At 33.8% G+C, this 12,922-nt stretch overlaps 2 protein-coding genes across 4 annotated transcripts; both read right to left on the bottom strand.

Annotated features, from left to right (window-relative positions):
- Positions 1-3,293: 3,293 nt before the first annotated feature.
- LOC121234000 lies at positions 3,294-4,902 on the bottom strand. Of its 2 annotated transcripts, none has more exons than XM_041129793.1 (4): positions 4,524-4,902; positions 4,147-4,271; positions 3,887-3,984; positions 3,294-3,750 (listed from the first exon to the last, which is right to left on the bottom strand). In XM_041129793.1, exons 1-4 carry the CDS (start codon positions 4,771-4,773, stop codon positions 3,645-3,647), a joined length of 579 nt encoding a protein of 192 aa, XP_040985727.1. In that variant the 5' UTR covers positions 4,774-4,902; the 3' UTR covers positions 3,294-3,644. The 2 variants fall into 2 exon arrangements, with proteins under 2 accessions (XP_040985727.1, XP_040985725.1); XM_041129791.1 differs by having other exon boundaries at positions 3,294-3,725; positions 4,524-4,897.
- Positions 4,903-7,855: 2,953 nt separating this feature from the next.
- Positions 7,856-12,911, bottom strand: LOC121235775 (ubiquitin carboxyl-terminal hydrolase 20-like). Of its 2 annotated transcripts, XR_005934598.1 has the most exons (9): positions 11,986-12,911; positions 11,715-11,835; positions 11,490-11,600; positions 10,859-11,025; positions 10,401-10,739; positions 9,876-9,998; positions 8,621-9,155; positions 8,106-8,524; positions 7,856-8,022 (listed from the first exon to the last, which is right to left on the bottom strand). XR_005934598.1 is itself a non-coding variant. In XM_041132174.1 (8 exons), exons 1-8 carry the CDS (start codon positions 12,619-12,621, stop codon positions 8,211-8,213), a joined length of 2,346 nt encoding a protein of 781 aa, XP_040988108.1. In that variant the 5' UTR covers positions 12,622-12,911; the 3' UTR covers positions 7,856-8,210. The 2 variants fall into 2 exon arrangements, 1 of the variants encoding a protein (XP_040988108.1); XM_041132174.1 differs by having other exon boundaries at positions 7,856-8,524.
- Between the last annotated feature and the right edge of the window lie 11 nt (positions 12,912-12,922).

The raw sequence follows: 12,922 nt of genomic DNA, 5'->3' as shown, positions 1-12,922 counted from the left end.
AAAAGCAACGTCTTAATTCTTGGCCATGTTATTCGATTGGAATAAGGTCAATTTGGATATATGAAGCTCATAATATATGTGATTAGTACTTTAATATGTATTATCATTATTTATCAATGCTCTTGAAAAGTTGTTTTTCTTGATATTTAACTTAGGGTTATCCAACTTTTAAATAATCAGAATTTCAATTAGAAACTAGTCCTCAATGATTTTTATTGCAACTAAGAGACAATATAAAGGGATTCATATATTTGGATAAGTTAATTAGTCATTCATCCAAAAAGGTTATTAACTATATATAAAACAACAATAATGCAATTATTAGAGTCATACCCTTAGCAGCCACGCTTTTGTCCATTTCTCTTTTTATCATCGAATGATCACCAGATTGAAGAATTAAGTTGAAGACATATATAACATGTCAAAACAGAACAATTAGGGCAAGCATGCATGATGCTTCGATAATGGATAGAATATATATATATATATATATATATATATATATATATGGATATTGCATGGATTCAAAAGCACTTACTGAAATGGAAATTTGACCCAATTACATGTATAAAAGATTGTGTTTAAATCCATAATTACATGAATGACTGGTAAAGGAATGGCTTGTCCTTGGACTAAAGTCTGATCCGCATGGAATAAAATATTCGTCTGATGACCATAAAAAAATAAAATAAAATAAAATAAAATAAATATCTTTCTTTGGTACTCTTTTATTATGATATTTTATTAAAAGTTAAATAAAATATTATTATAATATTATTTTTATTTTAAATTTTAAAAAATTAAATTATTTATTATATTTTATATAAAAAATTTTTAAAAAATTATAATAATTATGTGAGATAAAATGAGATAATTTAATCAAACTAACTGTTGTTGTGTTTGTGCCACAAGAGTAACTAGCCTTTCAACTTTATTTTTTTTCCTTCTCAGCAGAAAGTCTTTCAGTTGATTATATATGCATCATGACTCGGTAATAATGCCACAGAGTAGACCACTCTCTTTTGTTTTTCAAACCGAGCCAGATTATTTATATCTACGTCGAATTATATCATGCCACGAACCATGCCGCATTAAATGATTCTAACTGTACAAGTAGAACCCTCTCTCTTATACTATATCTTATCTCTATCCGTAGATCAAATGTTTAATAACTGTTAGATTTTTTTTTTTTTAATTTTTTAACAAGAGCTATGCATTTTATAATATGCTTATATTTTATCTCTCTCTTGACAAGCATTCTAGCTCATTGAATTAATCAAATGCATATTCAAATTTTAGTTAATATTGTATGAATTTATATTTATCTATTGCATTTAAATCCAATCTCTACATTAAATTATCTATTTACTCTTTATATAACAATAAAATATTATTAATTTAATAATTTATTTATTTTATTTATTTTTATCACATTTTGTAGTTCTAGTAGTTAAATGTTAATAATAATTATATATATTCTAAATGTTAAATGTTAATTCTAATTAATTTAATTTATTTGTTTGGAGTGAGAAACTAGTATTTTAATATTTGATGAAGCAACTGTAGCACTACAAGAAATTTTAGTTTTTCTTTCATCCCTAAAAGTAATTATTGGAGATGTCTCAAAAAATGAATGACTTTATAGCTAGTTACCGAATTTGCCTCATGATTTATAAAAAATGGATGACTTTATAAAAAAGTAATTAGTGATGAAGCAACTCTAGCTAGTTAGCTATATTTGGTGAAACACTGTAGTTAAAATCTAAATTATTTTAGAAATGTTCAATCCAATGTAGGATCTTTTTATCACATATTATCTAAATTTTAGCTATACTTCAACTTTGGTCAAGACAACGAGAATGCTCTTATAAGCAATATCCATCTGGAAAATTAAATCTGAGATGAATAATAGTACTATTGCCCTACTTCAATTAGTTCTTATACCACATCACTAGAGCGTGGGATATATAGAAGCAAGCTAGATAAGAATAAAGTATGCGTTTTTTTTATCAATCATTTATACGAAGATTATTAATTAAACACTGTTATTATAATAATTAAAGAGGAATATTAATGAGATAATGTTATTAAAACTTTTAGCATTTTTTAGGGCACACGGTGATTAATTACAAGAGTTGTGAAGCGAGAAGCTTAAACCCAAGCAGTACACAAACAAATTAAGAAAGTGATGGGGTTGAAACTGTTCGATCAGGACGTGTTCCACGCACCTATAGCAAAGAAGATGGTGGCACGGCGTGTCCAATGAACCTCCGATACCAAAGTTAGGTGGCACGGCTTAAATCCAACCACATGTCTCTGAAAGTGTTATTTATAAGTACATGAATTTGGTTATGAGTACTGGGAACAAACTAACAAGTTGATCCGTTACTATCACGTACATCGTTTACGCGTCTGTTGGTTGGATACTTGATTTGCATCCCTACTTGATGATTGAGCCTCATTCTCAGGTTTGAGCCTTCCAACGTACGGGCTTACTTTCTTTAGGGCCTGAATTACCCTTCCAGAAACCATTCTATCACTAAATAGTATGGATCGTGCATGCATGCATGCCACACCATCAATTCAATCTTCTTTAGAAACATGAATAAAATTGTATAGTTCATCAGCTTTTTTTTTTTTATTGAAAATCATTACAAATCATTTAATTAACAAATTTAAAAAGTAGTGATCGTCTTACATGACTAGCAAGAGGTGGCATATATTCATGAGCATCTAATTCGCCAGGGATATGCAGATTTGAGATGATTGCCGATCGTTTTGGAATTGTTGTCCAGGGAGAATATGGGAACAAGGTAGGCTCGACAAACTTTGGAATTGTTGTCCTGCATGGACTCGTGATCATGATGTTGCGGAGTCTTTTAATTAGATACACGAATTCTTATCTATTTGTTAGTAAAAGGATCGAGTATTTCGGGTTGTATCGAGTGAAAAAATCGCTGAATATATTCCAAAAAAGGAAAAGATTATTTATTTTATATATATATATATATATAGGGTACAACGGATCTTGATGATCTTTTCCTTCTTAATTAAGAGGATATAACAGCTAGCTTTATTACGGAGAGGAATTGATCAGTTTGATGATAGTAATGAAGTTCAATATATATAAATATATATATATATATATATATATATATTGTACTCTTTGTGCATGGAATATATATATAGTGCTATTATTTTTTGCTTTATATGCTCTCCTTCACATCTAACTTCTAAACTTATATATACATCCTAATACATACATATATATATATACATATATATAGGCAATATATATAAATAGCCCAAGGCGCCATATATATCATATATGCATGATAGTAAATTTTTTTATTACAAAGCCATTCTAATCTCTTATTGTCTCATTGTACAGGCATTTAAGTTTTAAACCATCTGCACGCATGCATGCATGCATCGATCATATCTCCTGCCGGCCTTGGTCTCTCAAAGCATTGGCTTCAACAAGAAAACTTCCCCTCAATTTTTTATCCTGATATTCATGAGTTCGTTCCTTGAGAATTTCGTCGAACTCCATGGAGATGATAACTTTTGGAGTGGGTACTGATGCTGGTGATTCGACTGGAGTGTTCTCTCCGCTACTAATTGTCGGCAGGCCTCTAATCATGTCAGCCCCTCCTCCATCGTTCATGATCACCATATTGCATGGGATTTTTTTGGCATAAAATTGACTGTTCTTTCTTTGATGTCTGAAACCATGAAACGCAAAGCAACCTATATATTACGCCTAATTAGGTCAAAAACAAATAAAACACCTAATATTCATGTCATGACTTGACAACTTTAAAATCAACTAGCTAGTTTGTTCATGTCTCTGTCGATCTTGAACTGTTCTAGCTAATTAACCTACCTATCCAACACCACCCATGTCGCATTAAGGCACGTGATTTGCTCAACTGCCAACAGTCGTGAGGGATGACCCATTACAACCCTTTTTTGTGCCACAACCTACATTCCACGTTCCAAAAATTTAGTAAAGTTCGTAACTCTAATCTTTCAAATAAGGAGTAGCATTTAGCAGTACTAACAGCATGAATAATATATCATTAATGACCATTAAAAATCAAAATCAAAATTTATGGGAGTTTAAGATCAGTTGAATGGACGTACCCCATATTCTCTGCAAAGTTCATCGACTGCTTGAAGTTTTAGATTTCTGGCATCACTTCCCAACCCTCTTTTCTCGTTCACATTAGGCGGCTTCAGAACATCAAGCCATGCTGTCTTGAAATAAACTAGAAAAAGCCCAGTAATTCTCCATGTTAGGATGGATCAATACAAGGTAAATAATTAATTTATTTAGTAGATAACCATATATTTTTGTCGTGATTGTGTAAAAGCTGCATAATCACTTTAGAAAAAAGTATATAAATACGGGACTCACGTAAAAAAATTAATTTTTTAATAATGAACTATACTATTTTTCAAAGTGACACTTTATAATTGTATGTAGCATTACTATATATAGATATATATGCAGCACTTACGTGGAATGTTAAGCCATGGCATTACACCGACGAGAGTGAGAAGTGAACGTCCAGGCACAATAACATTCTCAAGAGCCCATTTTGTGGCCTCGATTGTGAATTCTTCCATCCCATCCATCACTATGACCACATTTTCTGGATAGTTTTCCGAGCCTAGTGATTCGTGCAAGCTAAGATTTCCCAGTGAACTCCTCTTTCTAAAAGGCCAAGACCTCCGACGATTACCGCCATCTCCAAAAGAAGAAATCATAATACCGATCTATTTCGGGGAATTAATGTAATGCTTCTCCGAATGACCGACATAGAAAGGAAGAGAAAAGAAAAGGAAGTGGAAGAGCGTCTCTCCAGTCCTTAAGTATAGGTGCCAGATCCTGTTTGGGGGAAAGAATCAAAATAGCGATCGATATAAACAAGACTGTGCATGATACATGCATTGACACGAACGAGGCTTTCCAGCAAATTATTGTAAGGCCGAGGTACGTAGACGGATATCTCCAAGCTAGGTTCATGACGCATGCTTATCTGTAGGTGTTGTCTCGAACGTATCGCAAAGAGTGATCTCCATATATACGCTGCAGAAAGCATATAACTGGCTTTCAAAGTAGGACAAATGAATGGCATTGCCAATTAATATACAAACATCATCAGAATCAGTCCCATATTATAATTATGGGGGAAAAAACTAAGATGATCAGCATATTCTGCCAGAACATCTCATTGATTATATACTCGTCTGGCTTCAAATTTAGGTGCCTTTTGCTGATCAGTGAGAATCAGGGGACGATTCTTAAAATCCTTTTACATTTTTGGACGGCCGCTAATTATATAGAGTGCAATGGTTAGATAGAAGTAATTGAGTTCCTAATCACAAATGGAGAGTAGTTTTGTAAAATTTTAGTACTTTTTACAACTACTTAACAATTATATACAAAATACTACTTAACAATTATATACAAAATAGCCGGAGAGTAGTTTTATAAAATTGAAAATTATTTTTAATGAAGTGGTACAATTGTATGAGTTGAGTGTAAATGAATTATAAAATAATTGTAATTGTATCATTATCCATTTACTTACTACACATATTACACTTATATTGAAGAGGATAAAATATCCAAGTTCGACCAGGCCCAACCATCAGGCCACTAGGAAACAAGAGAAAAGTAAGAAATAGAGAACAAGAAGGAATAATGGAATGAATGTGTCAGGAGGTAAATGGGGGTGTCAAAGAAAGTGGGAGAAAGTGGAAAAAACGGAGGTGGTCACACGCCAAACGAACATCCCTTATCATTACCAAGGCACACGCGAAAAGAGGGTTAGATAAAAAGCAAGTAGCCAAACGATTTGGGCATGGCTTGTACTTCGACTTCTTCTTCAACCTCCCGAATGGGAGCTCTAGGGAGGGTGTCTTATTCAGTAAATATATTCAAAATCTTCATTGTACAGTGAAAAATGAGAGGCTATAAGAGATTGTAAACAAGCATATTCTAGTAAATTTCTCCCCTCCCAAATGCCCATAGACGTAAGTATTATGCCAAATCACATAAATTTCTGTATCCAATCATTTACTTTCCTTGTATTTGTTTTCAATACATCGTCGTGGATGTACACACCAATACTGTACGACTACATCGGACCAATGCTACATGCACCAGACCATACCGATCAAGGCTCGAATCGTCATAATCGAAAATAACTCTTTCTCTCCTTACAGTCTATTGTGGGATTTTTTACGCATCATCATATATGACTCATGATCTCAACACGTAAGGAGCCATAGGCTTGTGTAATGATTGATTGATTTTGTTTAGTTTGTCACGCCCTTTTTTCTAATAAATCATACAAATATTGTTTTCCCCTTCTGTTAAGCTGAAAAGAATGTTTTAAATCTTTTGAATTTTGCAAGTGGTACGATTCTCCCAAGTACAACTGCGACGGGCCGCGAACTCACTTGTGCCACTATCTGTACTTGCCCTGTTGGCCATTTCTCCTTGAAAGTTATAATATTGACTATTGCTGGAGATGATATTAACAAAGAAAGTAACGTTAGGTACAAATTTTAAATAGGTAAATTTTATATAAATATTCTGTAAAAAAGTGGATGTCATTAATAAAAATTAATATATTTTTACTTTTGTTTTAGGTGGGATCTATTTTTTTGTAAGAACTTATATAAAATTTATCTATTTGAAACTTTTGTACGAATCATTTTTATATTTGAAGGGAACTTAGGTTTTCCAATTTTTCTCATATCAAGCCCTGCTGTTTGCTTTTCTTATTTCTATTGTTACTGGTGCGTTGCGATGAATGAATTTGAAAGACTGATTTGGATTTAGAACTTTAGGGAAGGTTTAGATATGAAACTTGAATAAATATTATTTTTTGAATATTATTTTTATTTTAAATTTTGAAAATATTAAATTTTTTATTATATTTTGTGCATATTTAGAATTACAGTAGAAAATATAGTTTATAATTTTAGGACCTATAACTTATAACTTAAATAATAAGTTATACTATTAAAAATTTATTTACTGTTTGATAATCATATATTCAAAACACTTTTAAATATGTTACATTTGTTTGAAAATAAATTAAAAATTTACTTTTAGGTAGAAATGATAATTATTTAAATTTTTAAAAATTATAATCATATTCTTAAAAGTTTAAAAGTTGTATAGATCTTTTAGTCTATTGATAATCTTTTTAAAATTTAAATTACATTTCACATTATCCGGAAAAACACGTTTGCAAAAAACATCAAACATACTTTTTAGTTTATTTGAAATTAAAAGTGTTTTAATATATAATATCCAAACAACTTAATTTTTTTATTGAATAATTTTTGAAACTATTTAAACACTTTTTAAAACTCATACCACAACTCCGAAAAGACCATTTATTTAAGAATTTTAAAAAAAATTATAATAATGAAATGAGTTAAATTATAAATCCAAAGATTCTAAACAAGGCCTTAAAATCCAAATTTCTAATTTAAATCATACACATTAAAATTTGGGTAAAGATTTGCACCAAAGACAACAAGTTTTTTAAACCACTTAAAATCTTAAATTTGAAATCAAGGTTAATTTGAAATTTAAGTCCAAAACCAAATTCAAAATCCAAATTTTCCAATCCAACCGCAACATTGGGAAACTTTAAAGTCTTAAGAGTTTTTCTATTTTTAAAGCCCCTGTATATTTACTGATATAAAAGCTTCATCTAGGATGCAGAAGTATTTCTTTTCCCAGCATACGAAAGCAAAACTGGAATCTAACCTGTGATATTAATGTCATTCAAGATCGTGTCATTTATATATTAATTTATTTAAATCTCTCAACGAAAGCTTCAATTAAGATGGCAGACGTCTAAAATTTAAACCTCTTGAGCAAAGCCTATACAGTCCACAAAGCATGTGCTCAAAAATGCCTTTCTTATACCCGATTCTAAAAGCACTGTAGTAAATTAAGACCTCAAGAACTTTACATTTCATGGTAAAGGTAAAAAGAACCCAGGGTGACAATGGCTAATCACCCAGGCTCCCCAGTCCCGCCACATGTGCAGCAAACAGAATAACCTAAACATTTTCAAAGGGCCATACCCAGTCTTCATCAAATCAAGGTCAGCATTGACTCTAATATATTTGCACTGTTCAAAAGCCAGGTTTGTTTAGCAAATTCTCCCCATTCAGCGAGAAATTGCCGTTGCCATAGGCTGGACAATAGCATTGTGGTTGGGCCTACGTCGAGCTCTGGGAGGGCTGTTCTTACACGGGGCCGATACCATTCTTTTCCTCTTGTTTAGAGAGCCTTCACTCTGGTTTTCAGTAATGGCAGCAATAAATTTCTTGCGCCTCTCAGAGGAATGCGCACACTTCGAAAGGTATCTCAAAGCTTCCTTGCTCTTTGAATCTTCTAGTTCTCTTTCCTTGTTCAACTGTTTCTTACCACTAACTCGCTTCTCCAATTTAAGATGATTGCGGGGAATCTGATACCTCACCTCTGGCAAAATCCACACCACCTCATTAATTAGTTCAAATGAACGATTTTATGGGAAAAGATGCATAAGAAGTTCTTTAAGGATCTAATCTGCCTTACCTGAAGATTCGAAGGAAACTTTATCTGGACTTGGAGATCCGGGCGGCGTTAGAGGATGAAAACCATCATCTTTAATTTCATCAATCTTGCAGTTACCTACCCCAACAGTGGATGTGGTGCTCATTTTCTCATTGTATGAAGTCACATCACAAAATTTACTGTCCCCAAGTGGTGTTGAAGAGTTATCCATGAGTCTATCATCTTTAGAATCTTTGGACCCAAGTTCATCTTGGTTTAACAATTGTACAGTATTCCCATTAGCTGCATCTCTAGCTCCATTGATCTCAACCCCTTCATCTCTTTTTTTACAGGAGACACTGGTATCACAATTATCAATGCAAGCCACACTAGGATACGAAACACTAGCACCTTCCGCACTGTCTAGAACTGACTTAGGAGATGTATTCAATATGTTTGGATCCAAGCATGGCTTATGTGCATCTATTATACTCGAAAACCAGGGTGTACCCTGCCTTGCATAAAACAGAATGTAGGCCTCCTGAGATAGCACAAACTCTTCTTGTACACTAGTGACCTACAAGAAATCCATCAAAAAATAAGTTTTTCAAATTTATTAGCTCTTATGATGTCTTAACGTGCAGAGACCAATAAAAAAAGAAAAGAAATACTATATACAGTCCTATAGTGTAAAAGCCCAAGCACTCACTCCCTTTGGGGAAAAAAAAGTATGAAAAAGTGGATTTTTTTTTTATCGGTGAAAAAGTGTTTTTTCATGTGGACCCCAAATTTGCCCATTTTTTTCAAAGTGCATAAAACTTGCTGACTCTAAGACGGTACAAATCATTTCCCATAAACATATTATCAGAGCCTCAACAAACAATGGCTTGTATTGTAAATGTAAAGAACACATTGTTTAACATCAACATAGACAAAATAAGATAAATAGAGCATAAATAATCTAACCACAAGGTCGTTAAGAATAAAGCTTCTAAATGAGGCTGTTCAGCTAATTTTATAATCTTAAGAACCAGAAAAGGAAACACCTCCAAAATCTTTTAGGGGGGAAAAATCCATACCACAAACATCAGAAAAACTCATTATCATATCATACTCAATATGTTTACAGAAGAAAAACTTCAACAACAAACAAAGAACATGATCCAAAATATTGACTTTCACAATGCAAGATCATTCCCCTACTCTGGCTTTGTGCACCAAAATAGGTCAACTCTGTAATTTTGGCAAAATATTCATGCTCATCAACTGTATAAAAAGGCTATATTAGAATTACTACCTTTGAGTCATCCAAGCAGTACCATGTCTCTGGAGAGGACCGAATAAAGCAGAAGTAATGCCCAGAATTAGATGAGAACCCAATATGCACAATAATTGCATACAGGTTATACTTCAATTCCACCTATCAAAAACAAATGTTATACTTCAATTCCACCAGTCTGGAAGGAAACAAAGGCAAAATAAGCACTTCAGCAGTCACTTGATGCAGACCTAAGGAAAAACAGTCAACCAAATCCTTGTATTCAAATACAGCTATTGCATAAGCCATAAACGGACCCAAAAATTTCAAACCAAATTTGTATATACTTCAAAAAAATTTTCCAAAGTATTCAGTTCATAAACTATAACCAGCCTATCTCCAAATTAGGTGACAAGATTTTCCTTCTTTATTCTTTCATTTCAACAATGAGTGTCTACTCTCAAATTCTTAAAATTATGTAAAACCCATTATCATATGTTAACAAATCTGGCAGCCTTCAGAGAGCATATTTTAATCAAAATTGACAAATAATCTGCAACTCACACTGTTGTTTTGGCTTCCAGTGCTGTATGGCTGCAAATCCAACTCCAAAGGGAATTCCACATGCTTGTCAACTTTCTCAACAAATGGTCCATCTGTCTTGAATCTTTTCAAGTGGAATGCAGCAACTGAAGGAGCCTGCTCCAGCATAAACTGCTTCTCCACCAACACTTCTTCCTTGCAGTTCTCACACATAAACTTTGCCCCTGAATCTTCAATCCTTTCCACCTTTGTAAAAGATTCAAGAGCACTTGGAAGGGTGTCCACATCTTCAATCTCCAAACTCAAGTCTATCAGAGGTTCATATGTGTCAGAAGAGTGTCCACAGTTACAGCATCGAAGCTGAAATTCAAACAATGACATTATTTTATTAACCCAACCAAAACAAGCAAAAAGGATCACCATTAATTCAGATAAATATTTAATGGTAGAAACTAACAAAGCTACTTTTCTGCTCATACCTTGCTAACAAGACGGCCACCAAAAACCTTCTCAACAAGGTTGTTACCTTGTGATGATAGATCCTTTCCCTTCAAATCCAAGCAACATCTCTCAAGTTTATCTAAGAAGCACTGCAGAAATTCATGGGCATCTTCCTGCTGATATCTCCGGAAACAAGATGAAACATCTGCTCGTTCACAGGTCAAGATCACAAAAGCTTCCCAAAAGTGCCCTTTGAAATTAAAAAACATCTTGCACTTAAAATTGTGTATTGGATAGAGCATTTGATAAACAGAAGGTATAACCGTACACAATGATCCAAACCATCTAGAGACCCATAAATCATAAAACCTAACAATTCCAAATTATACTCAAATTCAGTGTTATCAAATGAAGGTTTGGACAGCAAAATCATCTCAAATTTGTCTCATCTAATCATTACAATTTTTATAAATTTCCAAATAAAATAAAATAAATCATTTAACTTTTTCAAATCACAAATAATATTCTAACAACATTTTATTCAACTTTCAACTTTAATCTCAAATCACTATCCAAACCTCTCCAAGTGGCCATCATCTACAAATAAGAAAACCTCAGGAAACCATCCCACTCAAATAAGGGATATTTGGAAGAGATTCAAAAGGATACAGTTCAAATTCTCAACAAGTTCCAAAGGAGTAAGAATCCCTCCAGAAGAAGCTAATGAACGTTCAACATGGGCACGTAGAGAACACAGAGCACAGAACCCTTCACTGCCACCTGAGATTTCCAAACACAGATTTGAACAAAAGATACTAATTATAGGAGTAAATCACATCGGAGAACACATAGATAAATTAAAAATTGAAAAATCAATGAAAGCCATGATCTTACAGACACAGGGCATGGTATGATCGTAAGAACGAAGAGCCTGGACAAGTGGCACAGTATGCGTAAAGCATTGCAGCACGGCATTGAGAAAGCATGTGTTGCCCAGATTTGCAAGCCCCGCCCCCTATAAAATAAGCAACTTCTTTTAGACAAAATTCAAAAACCACAAATAATTTATAAATAAGCACTACACATACAAAGAAAAAATTCGTTAAAAACAAACAAAGAAACATATACACTAATCTTAACCGGTATGAAAGGAAACAAAACCTACCACCATGAAAGGCTTGGTTTCTTCGGAAGAAGACCATGTAGACCAGATGTCTCTGGAAGATGAAGACGAAGAAGACCAAGGGGCAGATGAAGGCCAAGGAGTTGTTGAGGGCGAGGAATAATATGAAGAAGACCAACGTGATGACGAATAATCCAATAAATTATTACCCAATAAGCGATTCGGGGAAGCGGGAAATGGGTCAACTGCTAGGGCTTCTTCATCTCCACGAATAGAGAAATTGGGATAATCATTAGTGATTTTTGCTTGCATAGGCATAGAAGAAGACCCATCGAGAGCATCCAGTTCATTCGCCGGTGAAGACCCATCTAGGGTTTCATTAATAGGAGTTAACATTGTAGAAGTCCCAGAAGGAATTCTTGGCGAAAGGACCAAAGACGTGTCATCTTGGGCTTTCTTACCTAAATTTGGAGAAGATCTATTTTGATCTGGTGCAGGGGCCAAAGAATGGTCGCATGGGCTTTCAGAAAGCAAAGATGGCGAAGACTCGTCAAGGGTTTCTTCAGAAACAAGCATTTCAGGAGGAAACGGTGAAGACCCATTAAGGATTTCTGGGGAAGCAATAGAATCAGAAGGAGCAGTGTTGATTTCTAGGATTCTTGCGATATTGGTTTCCATGGAAGATTTAATTCAGACGCTGTGTCTTGCGTGAGGGATATCTGTGAAGAAATGGGGACAATGAGAAACAGGGTTTTGAGGGGATTGAATTCTGAGGGGTCCAAAATTTGGTAGAAATTGTTTCGCTCCAAAAATTTGGGTTTTCGAAAACTGTTCTAGGGCTTTTGAATTCAGAAGCGGTGAAGCAGAGAGAGGGAAGGGTGAAATTTGGGTTTGAACTTTGAAATATCGTTTGGTGGCGTGGCGGATTATCGTCTCGACTCGAGGACTTTTTGAAAAAGGAGGGAAATCTGAGCTTGCT

Source organism: Juglans microcarpa x Juglans regia, chromosome 6D, assembly GCF_004785595.1.
Source record: "Juglans microcarpa x Juglans regia isolate MS1-56 chromosome 6D, Jm3101_v1.0, whole genome shotgun sequence".
In the NCBI taxonomy this organism is placed as follows: domain Eukaryota; kingdom Viridiplantae; phylum Streptophyta; class Magnoliopsida; order Fagales; family Juglandaceae; genus Juglans; species Juglans microcarpa x Juglans regia.
Note: the sequence above shows the minus strand (reverse complement) of the source record. Positions and strands in the feature narration are given on the sequence as shown.